General features: G+C 36.1%; 2 protein-coding genes across 8 annotated transcripts in view; both read right to left on the reverse strand.

Annotated features, from left to right (window-relative positions):
- Window positions 1-17564, reverse strand: part of LOC147845236 (uncharacterized) — a 934973-nt gene that overhangs the window by 695341 nt on the left and 222068 nt on the right. The gene's annotated exons all lie outside the window — the stretch shown is intronic.
- Window positions 480-16749, reverse strand: LOC137491194 (uncharacterized). The gene is made up of 3 exons (XM_087250019.1): window positions 16710-16749; window positions 14925-15073; window positions 480-5430 (listed from the first exon to the last, which is right to left on the reverse strand). The coding sequence occupies exons 2-3, from the start codon at window positions 15007-15009 to the stop codon at window positions 4046-4048; spliced, it is 1470 nt and encodes a 489-aa protein (XP_087106145.1). The 5' UTR covers window positions 15010-15073; window positions 16710-16749; the 3' UTR covers window positions 480-4045.

Below are 17564 nucleotides of genomic sequence, written 5' to 3' on the forward strand. Positions count from 1 at the left end.
TTCAACCGCAAAAGCCAAAAATAAACAAAGTCCCTTTTTCTTTGCCTTCGTCGAAATCACGACGGCAGGTCAGAGACAGTTGGCTTCGGGCACGCACCTCCAGACGCTGGACGTCCCGACAGGTAAGCCAGGAAAGGTGGTCTCTCTTCGGGAATGGCTTAGTGGGTTTGGGCCTGGGTTTAATCAACACCCCCCGGTGAGTGCATCCAAGCGTTTGCCAGCGATCGTTCCAAAGACCAAATGTATTTCTACTGGCCCTTAGTTCGAGAGAAAGACCCCCCCCCCAAACTGACTTTGTCGTTCTAGAGACCAACCATCCCCCAAATGAGTGTTTGTTCTGTTCCATACAGCAAAAAAATACATTTCGCATACCAAATTAAATTTTTTACTTTCTTTCTAAAGTTTCTTGTTTACTTCAGTATATCAAGTACATGCCGCTTGTTTGAGTCGCAACATACAAGAGAGATGAGCCAACAAAATAGCCTGAATGCAAATTATTTATTATAGAATATAACTCATAGAAAAATTAATAAAAGCAACCAACAAATGTCTAGGGATAATAATGAAGATAAAGAACTTAGGATATAATCACAACAACACGTTACCTACATGATAAGTAATGCAAAACAATACCTTAAAGTTAAAGAGTCAATGAAATGGCATGATGGTCTTGACATAAAGACTCCTGAGTAGCCACAGCGTCCTGGGGTAGCTAGCACAACAACTTTTATTTACCCATTGATGAGTAATGCAGGCATCCAATCAGGATTTACCTGGGATTTACTTTGGGATTATCAGTGTATTAATATTGTAACACTTAATACCTGTCGCTCTGCCTAAATCATAAAATATTCATCAAGTTTGTATTCTACTCAAAAAAGTAAATTTAGTAAACTAAAAAGAATCTTGAACCTAAAAGTAAAGAAAATTTACTAATAAAAGCTGCAACACAGGACAATTAAATTGGCTTTCTAAGCTTGAGGCCCTGGTATATGCAAACTAACAGTCCTGGAGCTCCACCTTGTTTGATGTGCGGAGTCTTTCCAGTGATTTGTTTCTCATTCAGGGAGTCAGACAGAGAACATCATCCAAAACAACACTAGCAACATGAATACACTGGAGAGTGGAGTACAAATGTATCCGTACCTGTACAATCACTTGCAATGAGATTTTAAGCCGCTGAGATGCTGTTTGCCAGATGTTTATGAAACTGTTCTTCTCTCAGCCACCATCACTGTGTTTACGGTAAACATAAGGAGCGCAACACATTTACAACCCCACCTACTGCAGTGTAGGAGTGTTGGAAAACAGTATATTGTCACTCAACCTTTTCAAACATAATTCAGACATGAAACATCCTGTGCACATGAGAAAATGTTTTGCTGCATTCATGTATTCTGTGCAACTTTTTGTCCATGTGTTTGTTAAACTGCGCCGAATGAGTGAAACTCTGTAGACACTGATCAGATCTGTAGAGTTTCTCTCCAGTGTGAATCCTCTTCTGTTTTCAGATGTGATAACTGATTAAACCTCTTGTCACATTGTGAACACTTGTACGGTCTCTCCAGTGTGAAACGTCTGGTGCAGTTTCAATTTTGGAGCTGTAATAAAAGTCTTCTCACACTTAAAGCACATATACTCTTTCACACCAGTGTGAATCTTCATGTATTCATTAAAGTTTGCTGATCTGTTGAAACTCTTCCCACACTGAGTGCATATGAATAGTTTCTCTCCGAAGCTGCGGTCACACTATAGTTTGAGCATGCAAAATTCTGTTGTTCAGCGCTGCGAAAAGAGGCAGGATTAAACAAGATGTAACGTACAGTCAGTAGATAAAATTAGGTATCGATTTTATAAAGGGGTCTAAGTCTCCTCTGCGTGGGTTTATGACTCTTGGTGCCACAAAGTCTGAGCCTGTGTGTCACCACTTATCTAGAGGTAAGCCAGAGATGGTTGCCAAAACTTCAAAAGACATTCCTGCCCCCCTGCCTCCCGAGACACACAGGAACACACACACAAGGCTCCCGATGCTGAAAGGGACTCAGAAATCCTGAATCAGCCCAAAAGTAAATGTTATGTGTTTGTAAACTTTGTATTTCTTTTCTGACTTTTCTAACATGTAAATATCTCTCTCGTGCCCTTTTTAAGACGCTATACCAGCTAAGAATGTGGGAATCATGTTGATGTATTTCTTAAAACTGTAGTGTTTCATACAGTTTCTCCTGCCATTTTACAACACATGATGCGTAGCACATGATCATAATCTATATGACTTAAATTATTTAATGCTCCGAGTTAATGTCTCTTAGCATGTTTTAGTGCGGACCCTTATTTTGCATATTAGCGGTTCAGAGACAAAAAAAATCTCCCTCTCAAACTTTGCTAGAAGACCACTGGTCAGTCAGTAGAAAAAGGGGTGTGACATGCCACCACAGTTTAAAAACCAGCCGTGTGCACAACTCTGCACAGAATGATCCGGATAAACTCTCTAAGAGGCTGCCCCCTTTTGAGGGGGCAAACCGCATTTTCTTTAGCCGCGTGGCTCGTCTGAGCCCACGCTTTCTTATTTTTCCTGGCAAAGTAAAACTCAGTTTAAAGTTGCGATCGCGTATCCTCGACCTGCATCGCAAACTGTGCATCTAGAAAGGACACTAAAGGACATCTAACGCATCAGAGAGAATACTCGCAAAAAGAGAGAAAAACCATCTTTCTAAAGGTAATTATGTTATGCATTAAAGCTGTGCCCCTTATCAAAAAGGTGTTTTCTTTGCAATCTTAATGGTCCTGAATAGTTGTGTGGAACTGAGGTAGATTTGCCATTCTTTAATCTAAACTCTCTATTTCCTCGCTTTTCTGTTTCTTTCTGTTTGTTATAGGTTTTACAGATCCCTATATAGCCTATCTATATTCAGTTTACGTTTGTTCTATGTTTGATGTTATGTTTGTGCGTTTGTTCGTTACATGTCAGACTAGTCAATAAATCCCATTATAATCAAATGGATTGTATTGTTTGCCTCACAGAAAAAGTCACTAAAGCGATTGATTCCTTTGCTACAAGCTGTTATTAAGTTCATCAAACTCATAAATGATTAATCTACTTCAAAAGGAGTAGTAGTAATAATTTGCTTTCTAAACAAACAGATCATCACAGGGTCCACTCAGACGAGCAGGCGAGGTCTGGTTATATTTATAATAATACTAATAATAATAATAGGTTGTTATTGATAATTATTATTCATAATCTTAGTGTCTGCTCGAACAAGCAGGCGGAATCATGTTATATATCTGTTTTGCAAAATTGACAGTAGGTTAAACCGGAATATTAATATTTAATAATAACTTGTTATTCATGATCATTAATATTCATAAACTTAGCTAATTCCGCTACAAAGATGATTATATATTTAAAAAGGTGAGCGATTGGTCCATGTTTTAAATTTCTGTCCAGAGAGGTCATGTTTTGATATTTGATTGGTCTCACACAGTCAAGTGATGCGATTTCGCAGGTAAGACTTCACCAAGATTAAACTTTGTAAGTAACTGAACTACGAAACTTGACGCAAGAACGTTTGAGGTTACAGAAGTAACCCTTTGTTCCCCGAGTAGGGTAACGGAAGTGCTATACAGTGGATTTGATCATGGGGGGGGCTTAACTGTGGCGGAATAAGCATTTGGGATCGCCTAGTGGGGATCACGCATAGCAGGCACCTATACCCAAAACGCAGGCTGACCAGCGGGCAGACCAACAACGTAGTGGGCCAGCAAGTGACTCACTCCAGGTGTGCTTATATGCTGGGATAATTGGCAATGAGGCACACCTGCACAAACTTACGCTGCCAATTCTTTGCTTCATTGGCCCATTCAATACTCTTTCAGACAAACGGCTTCTGAATCGAATCCTCCCATACGTGGATTTTCCAAGATCAAATCCACTGTACAGTACTGAAGTTCCCCAACCGAGGGAGAACTTGTGTTTCCGGTCTGACGCATTTGCATGCGTATGAATGGAAGTCTATGGGGAAAAAAAATCAAGTGTGACCGTGGCTTAAGTACAAGTGAATGGCTTTTTTCCATTGTGGCTCAACACGTGTTTATTAAGGTGTGCTGATTGGCTGAAACTCTTCCCACACTGAGTGCAAGTGAATGGTTTCTCTTCAGTGTGGATCCTCATGTGTATATTAAGGGATGACAATTGGCTGAAACTCTTTCCACACTGAGTGCAAGTGAATGGTTTCTCTCCAGTGTGGATCCTCATGTGTAAATTAAGGGATGATGATTGGCTGAAACTCTTTCCACACTGAGTGCATGTAAATGGTTTCTCTCCAGTGTGGATCCTCATGTGTGAATTGAGGTTTGATGAATGGCTGAAACTCTTCCCACACTGAGTGCATGTGAATAGTTTCTCTCCAGTGTGGATCCTCATGTGTAGATTAAAGTGTGATGGTATGCTAAAACTCTTTCCACACTGGTGGCATGTAAATGGTTTCTCTCCACTGTGGATCTTCATGTGTTTATTAAAGTTTGATGATTGGCTAAACCTCTTCCCACACTGAGTGCATGTGAATGGTTTCTCCCCAGTGTGAATCATCATGTGTAGATTAAGGGATGATGATTGGTTGAAACTCCTCCCACACTGAGTGCATGTGAATGGTTTCTCTCCAGTGTGGATCCTCATATGAATTTTAAGAGTGTTTTGTATTCCAAAACTCTTCCCACACTGAGTGCATGTGAATGGTTTCTCTCCAGTGTGGATCTTCATGTGATTATTAAGGTTTGATGATTGGTTGAAACTCTTCCCACACTGAGTGCATGTGAATGGTTTCTCTCCAGTGTGGATCCTCATGTGAATTTTAAGAGTGTTTTGTATTCCAAAACTCTTCCCACACTGAGTGCAAGTGTATGGTTTCTCTCCAGTGTGGCTTTTCATGTGATTATTAAGGTTTGATGATTGGTGGTAACTCCTCCCACACTGAGTACATGTGAATGGTTTCTCTCCCGTGTGGATCCTCATGTGAATTTTAAGACTGCTTTGTATTCCAAAACTCTTTCCACACTGAGGGCATGTGAATGGTTTCTCTCCAGTGTGGATCTTCATGTGATTATTAAGGTTTGATGATTGGTTGAAACTCTTCCCACACTGAGTGCAAGTGTATGGTTTCTCTCCAGTGTGGATCTTTATGTGATTATTAAAGTTTGATGAGTGGCTGAAACTCTTTCCACACTGAGTGCATGTGAATGGTTTCTCTCCAGTGTGGATCCTCATGTGAATCTTAAGTTTGCTTTTGCTTGCCAAACTCTTTCCACACTGAGTGCAGGTGAAACGATTCTTGTCTCTCCTCTTTAAAATACCATCAGTCTGTAAATGACTTTGGTCCTCAATTTTGACATGATGTTCCTCCTCTTTACTCCCCTCATACTCTTCAATTAGGTCTGAAATTTAAAAAAACATTAGTTTTTATTGAGTCTTAAAAACTCTCATTGAAAGCTGAAAAGTGAGAAGACACTGGAAACATTGGCTACACACACTAATTTTGATGCACATTAAATGTAAAATAAATCAGATATTTTGTTTGGTTCATTAACTTGTACACATTTAAGCAGATTCCATTAAATTCATCTTTATTTATCTAGTGCTTTTACAATGGAAATTGTGTTAAAGCCGCTTAACATAGATTTTATAGTAAATAGGCTCTATGCACAAACTCTGCTGACGTGTTTCCGGTAGAATATCAGTCAGGCTGTTTACTTCCGCATAGCGAAATCTGATATCGTTGATTTCATTCTACAGCAAAATCTAATAGCAGAGAAACCTAAACGCATCAGAGCATTGCAAAGAAGGGAGATTTACTCTTAAACTGGTGAGGCCATGTGCCAGTGGATGTCCAGCATCTGGAATATCATTACTGTTAAGTTCCAGAAGCCACGGTAGTTGATTTTATACACTATATTAGGCAGACAATCTCTGTGAAGAGGTGGAGTGACTAAAAGGAGACTGCTGTGATGCTGCTTTTGGTGATAATATAAGGTTCTAAAGGTACAGTTAAAAAATTATGTACAAGAATATAACCCAGATGAAAGAAGTAACAAGTTGTAATTGTATTTTATATTAAATAATATTACATTTAATATTATATAATATTACATTAACCATACTATAGTAAGTTTTATTATACTGTATATACTGTATACATGCATGTACTGTATACAGGCTTAGGGTCTACACTGAGCATCTCATCTGCCGGGTGAAGCAACAAGCTGGACAGTCATCATCTCTTTCTATTACAGCAAGCATCAACCTGATTTACACAATGGCTTGCCTTCTGCCCATCAGTAATATTTTGTGATTTTCCGCCTGGATTTTGCCTACCCAAATTTAAAAGCTTGCCAAATCCACATGCAGAGGTGTAAATGAAAAAAATTGGTATAACTTTAAAGGGTCACGAAACACCAAAACACATTTTTTGAGCTGTTGACAGTCGTATATGTGTCCCACACTGCTAAAAACACTATTAGGACACCTATATTTCACTAAAAAGTGTAAATTGGTTGTTTTTGCGTTATTTCAAGCAAATTCGTACTTCCGGTTTGAAACGAATTTTTGAAGCTGCGTCACGGCCATGACATAATAGCGTGTATTCCAGCGTGCAGACTGGGCGTCTGTGCCAGAGTGTGTCTTATTACGTCTTACAGTGTGTTGCATTAATGCATGAGTAAGGCTTGGTTCAAACCAATCAGCGCGCTCTATTGTGCAACTTCATTAATATTCATTAGTGTCACCGTGCTTACACCACAAAGACGCCACGTTATATTGGCAAAACAAGCGTGAAGTGTTGCTTTTATAGTTTGCTGCAGTTAAGTTTTGTTTTCATTTTCTCTCTGTGAGAGCGCAGCTGGCGTCACGTCTGGATTAACAGTGTACGCGACGCGCGACAACAATAACTTACGTGTCTAAGGAGGAACATTGTTTACCTGAGAGCTGTTCTCATCTGCAAACGCTGAGATCCGGATTCGATTGTTGTCTTCTCTTAATAAAGACGCAGCTCTAGTTGCTGTGGATTGTCCTGTCTCTACAGATTTGATAAGTGAGCGACCAGTGCTCTTTGTTTATTCAGTTCGTATTTTATTTGTATCAAACAAACTATTGCACCGAGTGTAAACAAGTTAGCACTAACAGTTACAATTAAACTATAACCTCGTGTTGAATTTTGTGACCGGAATAACACACGCGGCTTTCTGACACTACCTGCCGTGTGCATCTAAGTTTCCGGGAAATGCTGAGTTTTTTTTTCTCTCATTCGCCGTGCGGTATCAAACATTGCATGAAAAATACACACTTAGAGCAGCTCCTTGAATCAAATATCACGTTTGTCGCGAGGGGCATGAATGAATTCCCTGAATGAAAGAGCCAAACTGCAGTTAAAGTCCACCATTTAATAATTTGGCAAATAATTCGACTACAGATGTCCATGTAAACACAGTCACATTGTCCGCTGTGGTTGTGTGTTTTGACTCTGAAATTCAGCGCGCCCAAATAGACACTCCCACACCAAGCCTCTTTTCTTCCTCCGACACTCCCCACTAAACAGAGCTGGACACGCCCACTTTTCTGACTTTTTCCAAAGTAGAGGTGTGAAAACACTCTGCTGAAACAAGGGGGTTTCATGGCCCTTTAAAAGAAAACCCTTTGCATTTTCACAAAACACTATTGAGAGCATTTAAAATACCTGTATATGTTGTCTGTGTTATAATAAACAGCTAAAAATAGAGGCGCTTTTGTATTTTTTTATTTTTTATTAACTCAAATTTTAAAGTGTACCTTTTAGGTTCTGTGTGGTCTAGCATGTTGTAATTAATTTTGGTGGTTCCTGCACATGTCTGTAATCATAGTAAAAAAGAAAAATGTCTCTACCATTATCTATGCAAAAGTTATTGTATTCCAACTGTTGAGAGGTGCTGTACAAGCCACAGGGATCGATCATTGTTTACATATTTCACTATTCTTTTGTTTGATCAAACATAATTTACTATGTTTGGACCACATCAGACATATAAAAGGATTACTTATGCACATCACCTCAAAAACAGAGGAGAATGGCCCTGAAGCACACAACATAAGGTAAGAGATGACAGCTGTCTGTGCTTTCTGGGGCTGCTTATTGATCATGAATGTATTGTTTTCATTTCTGCGCTATGGAAACACCATGGTTCATCCGGCAACTGTTTGATATGGGGATATAATTCACTTTCATTTGAGCTATAACTTGTACTTGTGTCATATGAAAAATATGAAAATGGGCTGTGGGGTCCCCGGTCCCCTTATTATGGTGGACACATCCCTTATTATGGTGGGCACATCCCTTATTTTCACATCCCAATGTTGACAGGTATACCCTACATAGTAAAGCTGAACTGTAGTAGGTATTGTTGTTCCAAAGACATCTACTTTAGTTCCTAGTTAATAGGTCTTACTGTTCCCCTAAGACCTCTCAATACTAAAAAATTTGTTCTGAAAGAATCTCCATCTGTACCTATCCAATAGAGTGAAGGAACTATGACATCAATTTGTATGCAATTACCCGGAAGCGAGTTAGCATTTTAGCACTTCCGGTTCCCTCGTCCCAAAGTCAATGGGTTTTTTGTATGGGGTTTCAGTAAAATCGCTAAAATAAGGTTCGTGGCTAACACAAACTCACTATACTTTCACGTTTTATTCTACGACATAAAACACATCCGTTACAGCACACTCGTGAATTTTTAAATCGCTTATGCTTCTTTAAAAGGACGGTTGCTATCAAAGTGCTAAATGAGACTACAGGTGGTGTCAAGGACATTATACGTCATCGAAATGATCTGGTCTGTAGCGCAGCTCGCTTCTGTTGGGCATTTGGATTTGTCTGTTATTTAGGTATTTTCATGAATAGTATTTTATAGTTTGAGTATTTTTCTAATTGGGAATTCAGATTGTGTGTAGATAATTCTTTCACTTGTAAAGACTGTCGAGACAGATTCATTTGTTGATCATTTATTTTAATTAAATGATACTCACCAGTTCAGCCTGCTTTTTTCCTGCTCTCAGTGATGCAAACGTGTAAATAAATGTGTGAAAATACATGCATTTTAACTGTCATTTTTAAGTAATCAAGTGATTTTTCGTCTTTTTTTCTTTATCTAAACAAGTTTAACTCTGTCATAACTGCAATATTTACACTCATCCGTAAAATATATAGCATATTTGACTGTATGGGCTGCTTTTCACTGTACTTCGTGACATAAAAGGAATATTGAATGTTGCTCTGTGTCCATGATGGAACTTGCAGGCATTGATTTGATAGACTTGTCCCTCACGCCTCATTTCTGTCTTCTGTTAAAGCAAGCAGGCTGTGTGCACGCGAGCGATACACTTATTTAAATATGTATTATGATAATACTATGTAGGCACATTTATACATAGTTTTAAAACTTTTAGAACAACCGTAAAGCAAAACAGATGTATTTCCCACTTAAAAACGATCCATAAGGCACGTAGGTCTATGTGTTTGTGTGTATTTATTTGTTTATAATATATACTGTGGATTATAATATAATAAACAGAGAGATTAACTCTTTGTCATGGACATTATTTCTAAAAAATAAGCTTGATAAGTCGTCTGTAGCAGGGTGGTGCTGTCGTCACAGGCGAGCGCCCCGAGGGCTCTGTAGTCCGTTTATAACCTAATGTTAGCTTTTCATCTCTTGCGTTTGCATTTAAGATCCAAAAGTGCTCAAAGTTGTATTTTCATGTGAGGATTATCCGGCTGGACAAAACGTGTTAGTGTAATGAACAGTGTTTGAACACGGAGCTTATTATTGGCAATCTTCGAAAAGCCTATGGGAAAATCCTATAGGGGTTTTCATGAGGGAACCAGTTTTATGCTAGCAGCCGATTAGCCTACAAAGTGACGTCATAGTTCCTCCACTCTATAGTTACCATGTTAGCCACCAAAAGCATAACAGCTATGCATCTTTTTCTTCAATGTCATTTTATTTAATTCTATTTTTTCTTTTATTATTTAAATTTATTTACTTAAATATTTATTGTGTCTTTAACTTAGTAAATATCCATAAAGATCTTGAGCGTAGATTTATATTGCTAAATGGCTCTATGGATAGCATTGAAATATCACTCATGAATATATAGGCTCCAAAGGAGGACAGACTGGCTTTTAATAAAAAAAGTTTTCAACACAATTATACAGCATAGCTCAAGAATATTACTAATTGGAGGAGACTTCAATTGTACTTCAACCCCTGGGGGTTAAACGCCTATATGTATGACACAGTTAATGACGGTATGTAAGAGTCTAAATGTTGTTGTTCTGAGTTTTTATGTTGAACGGTCTACAAACTTTTTGCGAGTGTTTAAGCTGGCCTCTGCTGATGAAACTGCAAACTATCTATCAGGCCCTGATTGGCTAATCAGGAGGACCGGGAGAATTCCCGGTAGGCAGGTCCGTTTTTTGCCCGCGATGGCCGGTGTCCCTAGCTCCAGAATCTGTTGCTCTCAGCAGTCACACTTTTTAAATTTATTTATTTATTTACTTGACCACAGTCTTCTTATTTATTATTTTACCGCAGCTCTGCTCTTTTTATATATAACCAACCTACAGGTTAATGATGATATAAGTCAGATGAGTCACCTCTCAATATTCAACTGTTGTGGTCCAGTGGTTAGCACGTTAGATTACGATGCCTCTGACCGGGGTTTGATCCTCATCTGAGTGTTTTTTTTTTTTTTCATTTTTATTGTTAAGACATATAATACTGTTAGGGTTGTTGAACATTTGAAGTTCTAAAGCAGCTGTTTTCTCAAAAAAAAAAAAGACGTGATAGTGTAATTAGAAACTGAATTGGTATGACCTTATTTTAATATAGTCAGTCGTGAACTGAGGTGGGCCGGTCTGAGGCTTGAAACTCCAGGGCTGAAAAGGAGTGCCACTCCGACCCTGTTATCTATAGTAAACTTTCTTTTAATTGAATCTCTGACTCCTGCTCTTTATCTGATAGACTTGGTTTCATGGCTTTGCGGTTAAAAATGTGGTTATAATGAAAGTCAATGGGTCAAAAACAGCCAAGAACATAATGAAAGGGTATAGGGCTGCACAATTATCATGATAACAATATTTGTGGTCTACAGGCAATAATTAAATATAGTCATGATTTTACAGTATAAACACCCAGCCATTATTTTAATGAGTGGAGTTTACAGATTGTAGCACAACACAAGCATGAGGTGACTGCGTCTAGATTGCAAGTGTTTTTTTTCGAGGAATGTAATGGTGATCATCAGGTAGCCTTTGCTCCTGTTCAATTCAATTCAATTCACCTTTATTTGTATAGCGCTTTCACAATGTAGATTGTTCAGTCCAAACTTCCCAAGGTAACAACAACAAACCTTATTAACCACCTTAAAAGCCATCACAAAGTGGCTGTCATCAGTGTGTCAAGTGTAGGAGAATTCTCCTTTGGATTTTTTATGCATTACTAATATCACTAAACCAGACAACATTTGTTTTATAAGTTACCAAATATTCACATAGATTCAGCAGTTTCTTTTTCAGATGCATTTGCCAGTCTATAGACAAAAGACACTATTCTATAGTTTCTATGTAAAAAAAAAATAAAAATAAAAAAAGAAGTCATTGTGGCCCTGTTCACACGGGTATTCAGGTTTGTTTTCATCAATCTGATGCAACTTTTATTATTTACAAGAAAAGAAAATGCAACTAAAATTTTCAGATCAATTAACTAACTTAATTAAAAGACTAGCCTTTTAATACATGTAATAATGGAAATAATAACTAATTTCCTTTATTTCCGATTAGACGATGTACTTTATTCAGTTTTAATATATATATATGCTTTTTTTAAAGTAACATTTGTTTAACAAATATTTTAAATGGCATTCAATTGCAACATTTAATTTTTTTTCCTAATGCTGATATTGGTTGGGTAATAAAGCATGATTTAGTTTAGCTTGCATGTGTGGACATAGTTTGACGTCTTTACCTAAAACTTTAAACATTTATTTAAAATAAAACAGAAAGAAAAAAGGAGACTGACATTTAATTTAAACCACTTGTTTGGTTCTTAAGCCATGATCTGTCTGCATTAATTGAAACGGTATCGTTGCCTGACCTTCATTGATGAAATTGAATTATGACATCCTGTCGCCGGGCCTGCTATAGCGATACTTTATGGTTTGAGAAGAAACAAAAGTGGAAACTGTGGAAACCTGTTTGGGAAGATGGGGATAACATGAATTATCTATTCTTCAACGAGAAAAGATCGCAGACACGACACTTTTATACAACGCAGGTCGTGTTTATGATCATTAATAATAACAACTAATATTAATAACATATCAATAACTCCTCTCACTTTAAACATTACCTTTTAGAGCTTGTTCTTGTTGGCGCAATATGGGTTTATTACATGTAGGCTATGAATCAGATTATGAAGAATGATTAAAAACATGCTTTTTCTTTGTTGCATCCTATCGGTCAGGTGTTTTATTTATTTATTTATCTCTTTTTAAATAAAAAACAAGCCCTGCAAATTGTTTCATCCAAATTATTGGTTTGCCTTTCTCGTTCGCCACAAATCCAAAATGTTCCCAAATAGGCAAAAACAACAGGTTTTCCAACGAGTTTCATGGCTGAATTTGAACTCGCTGAATCGCCTCTAACGTTATATTCATAAATGTAGTCCTTGGCAACATCTGTAACAAAAAAAAAAAAAAAAGAAGCCCAGTGCTCTTTTTTTATGTCACTGGAAAACGACTGAATCAGCTGGTGTGCGTGAGTCGTGTTGCTGTCGATGTTATAATTGTAATTTTAAAAATATTATGATATTCAAGATCTGTAAAGTAATACAGCTCTGGATTGAACCAGCAACCACAAGTCTCCTCCATCATTAAAAGTTTGCCATAGTCACCTTGACAATCCAAACACTGCTGTCACCTCAACAGAAACTCTGCAGTGCTTTCATTTGATTGAAGAATAAAAAAGACGAGACTGAGGTTATACGCTTTTTCCCGCTCGAGCACACAGCGCGCAACATCAAAACACTCGCAGTTGTTAGTAACTATTCAACATATGCCCCTTATGCAGCCAAACTTTAAAAATATATAAAGTTTTTATTTTTTTTTATTGTTTAACTGATAACATTAATCGGTTACAAATGCATTCTTTCGGTTAACGGTTAATCGGTTATTTTGAGGATTCCTATAATTAAACTGCATGTGCAGGCTCTGAATTTTTTTTTCCCCTCAGGGCCGCACGCCGGAGATCCGGCATGGTGCCAGAATACTTTAAGCAAACAGTCACACTACTTGCTCTACATACAGGTGTGTTAATGACTATACATACAAAGAAAAATAATAAAATTAGAAAATATGACTTTGCAACATCAAGGATTTGGCATGGGCCAGTTTAAGATTCTGACGGTATGATAAACTAAAATATATTTTCTTCTCAGAAACTTATAAAATATTTTGGAGCAGTAAACATGTCAGGCTAAATCATTCAAATGAATCACAGATTTATTAAAAAGGCACAGCAGAAAATGTTGGCGGTTTGTAAAACATTGACTTTACCAAACAGCGGTAAACCTTGAACATGGTTATCACCCCATGCCATGCCTAAGAAGCATAACTCTGATTTTAGGATCTGAAAATTAATTCTTTAAAAAAGTCTCAAGCAAAAAAATTCCAATGGCGCCGCCTGCTGGTGTATAAAGAATATGGTCTATAATCTCAGACTGTTCAATGTTTTATAACAACTAATCATTTGAGTGTCCATTTCATTCAGCATATTTAATATTGGGGGCATCCACAATTTTTGACATACTTTAAACCAGGGTTTCTGCAGGTTTTACCAAATTAAATTTAAGACTTTTTATGACATTTTTAAGACCATTATGAATGAAATTTTAGACTCATAAATGTCTAAAGGCTAAATAACTTTTCAAAATACCCAGATGAAAAAAATACTTTTTATTTGCCAAAAAAAATTATAATTTAATACATTTAATAATACATTAATAAATGAATCATATTTTTAATATATTTTAGATATTTCTTTGAAAAAAAAAATTAAATATTGTGTAAAAACAAGCAAGCTCTACTTGTATTCTAACACAAACGTACTTTATTATAATAAAAAATGGACAAATGTTTTAAAAGTTAAAAAAAACTACAATAAACTAAATCTGTGCATAACAATCTGTCCAGGTCGAGCAGTAAATACATGGAGCACATTTAAACAAATGTTATTGTAGGGAAAATAATTAAAACAGATAAAGTAGAGTGAAAATGACCTTTTTTAATAAAAAGTTTAAAGATTTATTAAGGTGGATTGTTGGTGATTGTATGGGTTTTGGCCAGATTGAGTAACAAAACATGAACAAAGGAAAATGAAGACTTGTTTAAAAAATTTAAATTGTTTAAAAAGATTTAAGGCCTCCAACACAATATTTCAGTAAATTTAAGACTTTTTAAGGCTTAAAATTTTGAGTCTTCTATGAGAATACTGTTGGTCAAGTATCGCCAGCTCAGTTAAACCTTTTTAAATGTATTGTTTTTATTTATTTTATATAGCGTAAGTGCTCAATGACGCTTTACAAACAGTAGGAGAACAAGAAAAGCAATAACCTTAAGCAGGTAGAGAAAATGGGAGACTAATAATACATAAAAGAAAGACAAAAGACATGAGAACAAGAGACAAAAGAAACTTTTTTCGGTCTTTCAATGAGTGCGTGTGTGCGCTTAGAAGAACTAGGCAGCACACTCAGGGCTGCAAGATGGATTATATTTAGTATTCTTATTATTAAAATATATCTGAATGAGGATCAAATAACTGAGTTGGTGTTTGAGAATGAAAATCAACCTGTTTGTTCCAGCAGATCTTCCTGTTTGACTGTGAATGTTTCTTCAATCTTCACATCTTCACTCTCCTCTTTAATAAACGCCATCTTTATAACAGTGTGGAGATCAGTCGCTTTAGCATGAGTTTTCTCTGCATTTGGACACTTTATCCTGTTAAAAATGAACAAAACAATAAATCCTATTTAAAATTAATAAAACAATGAACAGAAACAAAATTCAACACTTGCTTCAACAGTTTCCATTAATGAGAGTAATTAACAAAATGAAATCAGGTAAAACTTTCTTTAAAACAGTGGTTCTCAAAGTGAGGGGTCATAGAGGTATTGTTGGTTTTATATTCACACATTCGTTTATTTAGAATTCTCTATATTATTTACCATGTTACTTTGAATATTCGATAGGAATTAGCATGCAAGTGTAACTTGAAAACAACATTAACACTGTTTATTTGACTGTGAACAATGTTGCACTTTGATAGTCATTGGCTGCTAATATGATTTCCCTATTTAGAGCTTGCAAATAATACTTTTCTGAAATTATAGTATTAAGGGCAAAGTCAGAATGTGCGAATATAAAACCAACCTATCTCTATGAAATGGAGTACTAGTTTTAATCAGCTCATTTGTGGCTATTGTTTGAATACTTTTCTGAAATGATATTATTAAGGGGAAAGTCTGAATATCTGAATATAAAACCAACTTTACCTCTATAGATAATTGAGGTGAAGTTGGTTTTATATTTGGGTATTCAGACATTCCCCTTAATAATAAAATTTCCTAAATTTATTCTTTGCAAACTCTAAATATGGAAATCATATTAGCAGCTAATAATTACCAAAGTACAGCATTGGTTACAGTCAATTAGATAGTGCTAATGTTGTTTAGAAGTCATACTTGCATGCTAATTCTGACCGAATATTTTCAGTAACATGGTAAACAATACAGAGACTGCTAAATAAATGAATGTGGGGGTCGCAGGTTACTATAGAAGTAAAGTTGGTTTTATATTCACACATTTAGACTTTCCCCTTAATAATATAATTTCATAAAAGTATTATTTGCAAACTCTAAACAGTAAAATCATATTAGCAGCAAATGACTATCAAAGTACAACATTGTTCACAGTCAAATAAACAGTGTTAATGCTGTTTACAAGTCATATTTGCATGCTAATTCCAATCGAATATTCAAAGTAACATGGTAAACAATATAGAGACTTCTAAATGAACGACTTTTCCTTTCCTTAAAAGGAAAGTCTGAATGTGCGAATATAAAACCAACTTTACCTCTATCAGGTTACTGGCATTATAGAGGTAAAGATAAAGGTAAAGTTGGTTTTATATTTGCACATTCAGACTTTCCTTTTAATAAATTAATTTCATAAAAGTATTATTAGCAAACTTTTAATAGTAAAATCATATTAGCAGCAAATGACTATCAAAGTACAACATTGTTCACAGTCAAATAAACAGTGTTAATGTTGAATTCAAGTCATACTGGCAGGCTAACTCTGATGACATATTCAAAGTAACATGGTAAACAATATAGAGACTTCTAAATGAACAAATGTGTGAATATAAAACCAACTTTACCTCTATTTTAAAGCTCGCATTACACACTTTTCTGTTTCAAACAAAAGCCCTCGGTTACCAAGAATAAAATAGTACTACGCTGTATAAAGGGTTAAAATAATATTTCCAACAGCAGGTACACAATGTAGCATCGGATGAAAAACATGAAACTTTAATTAAATCGGGTTATATCCGTAAACATTTAAAAACACAAACCTTTCTCCAGTTGAATCAAAGCGCTGAAGCGGCGCCACCTGATGACGTCACACACCACGCCAAAATAAAAGTCTTTTTTTTGTTTTGCTTTTTTGCCCCTTACTGTTGCAGTCATGACTTATTGCAGGGGCGTTGCTAGGGTCGAAAGGGATAAGGGGCTTAGCTCCAAAGAACCCCCCCACCCCCCCTCCCAAAAAAATAAGTTTTAATTCACCGCACTAATATACATATTCTAATCTTATTAACAGGATTAAAAATGGTTAATAATAAATAAAGGGTTTTTAAGACTTGTAAAATCCAAATAGGAAAAAAACTAGTCTGTTATGAGCCATATCAGACCTCTTGAGCCTCCTATCTCCTCCTGATTTGAAGTTTCTGTTTGTTTTTTGAAAATGTAATTTTCTGCATGTCTTCAAATCTGAAAATATGATTTATTTTTATAGTGTGAGTTGTTATCTAATGTGATACAAAGCTACAAACATGTTCATTTGGACAGAGTGATTAACTGAGGTGTAGTGTTGTCAAAATAATGGAATTTCTAAATTCACTACCTTGCAAAATATTGATATTCAATAGGCTACTATTTTTTGCATAATAACAATTCTATCAAAAATAGTAGGCTAGCTAAGGCTACAAAAAAATAAAAATAAAGATCTATATGCTAGAAATATGTTTACTTTAAATTTCTTCAGAGGGATTTTTTTTCAGTTTCCCTCAAAATAGGGTGATGTGGGCATTGTAGCACTTTAAATGCATGTAATGCCTGTTTTATTCATACTTGAGCAGAAATTCCATATATATTCTTCACAAAAGTAGTAGAACATTCTAGGAAATCCCTAATATGGATGAAGGCAT

Source organism: Danio rerio, chromosome 4 (genome assembly GCF_052040795.2).
Source record: "Danio rerio strain M-AB ecotype USA chromosome 4, GRCz13ab, whole genome shotgun sequence".
NCBI lineage: Eukaryota > Metazoa > Chordata > Actinopteri > Cypriniformes > Danionidae > Danio > Danio rerio.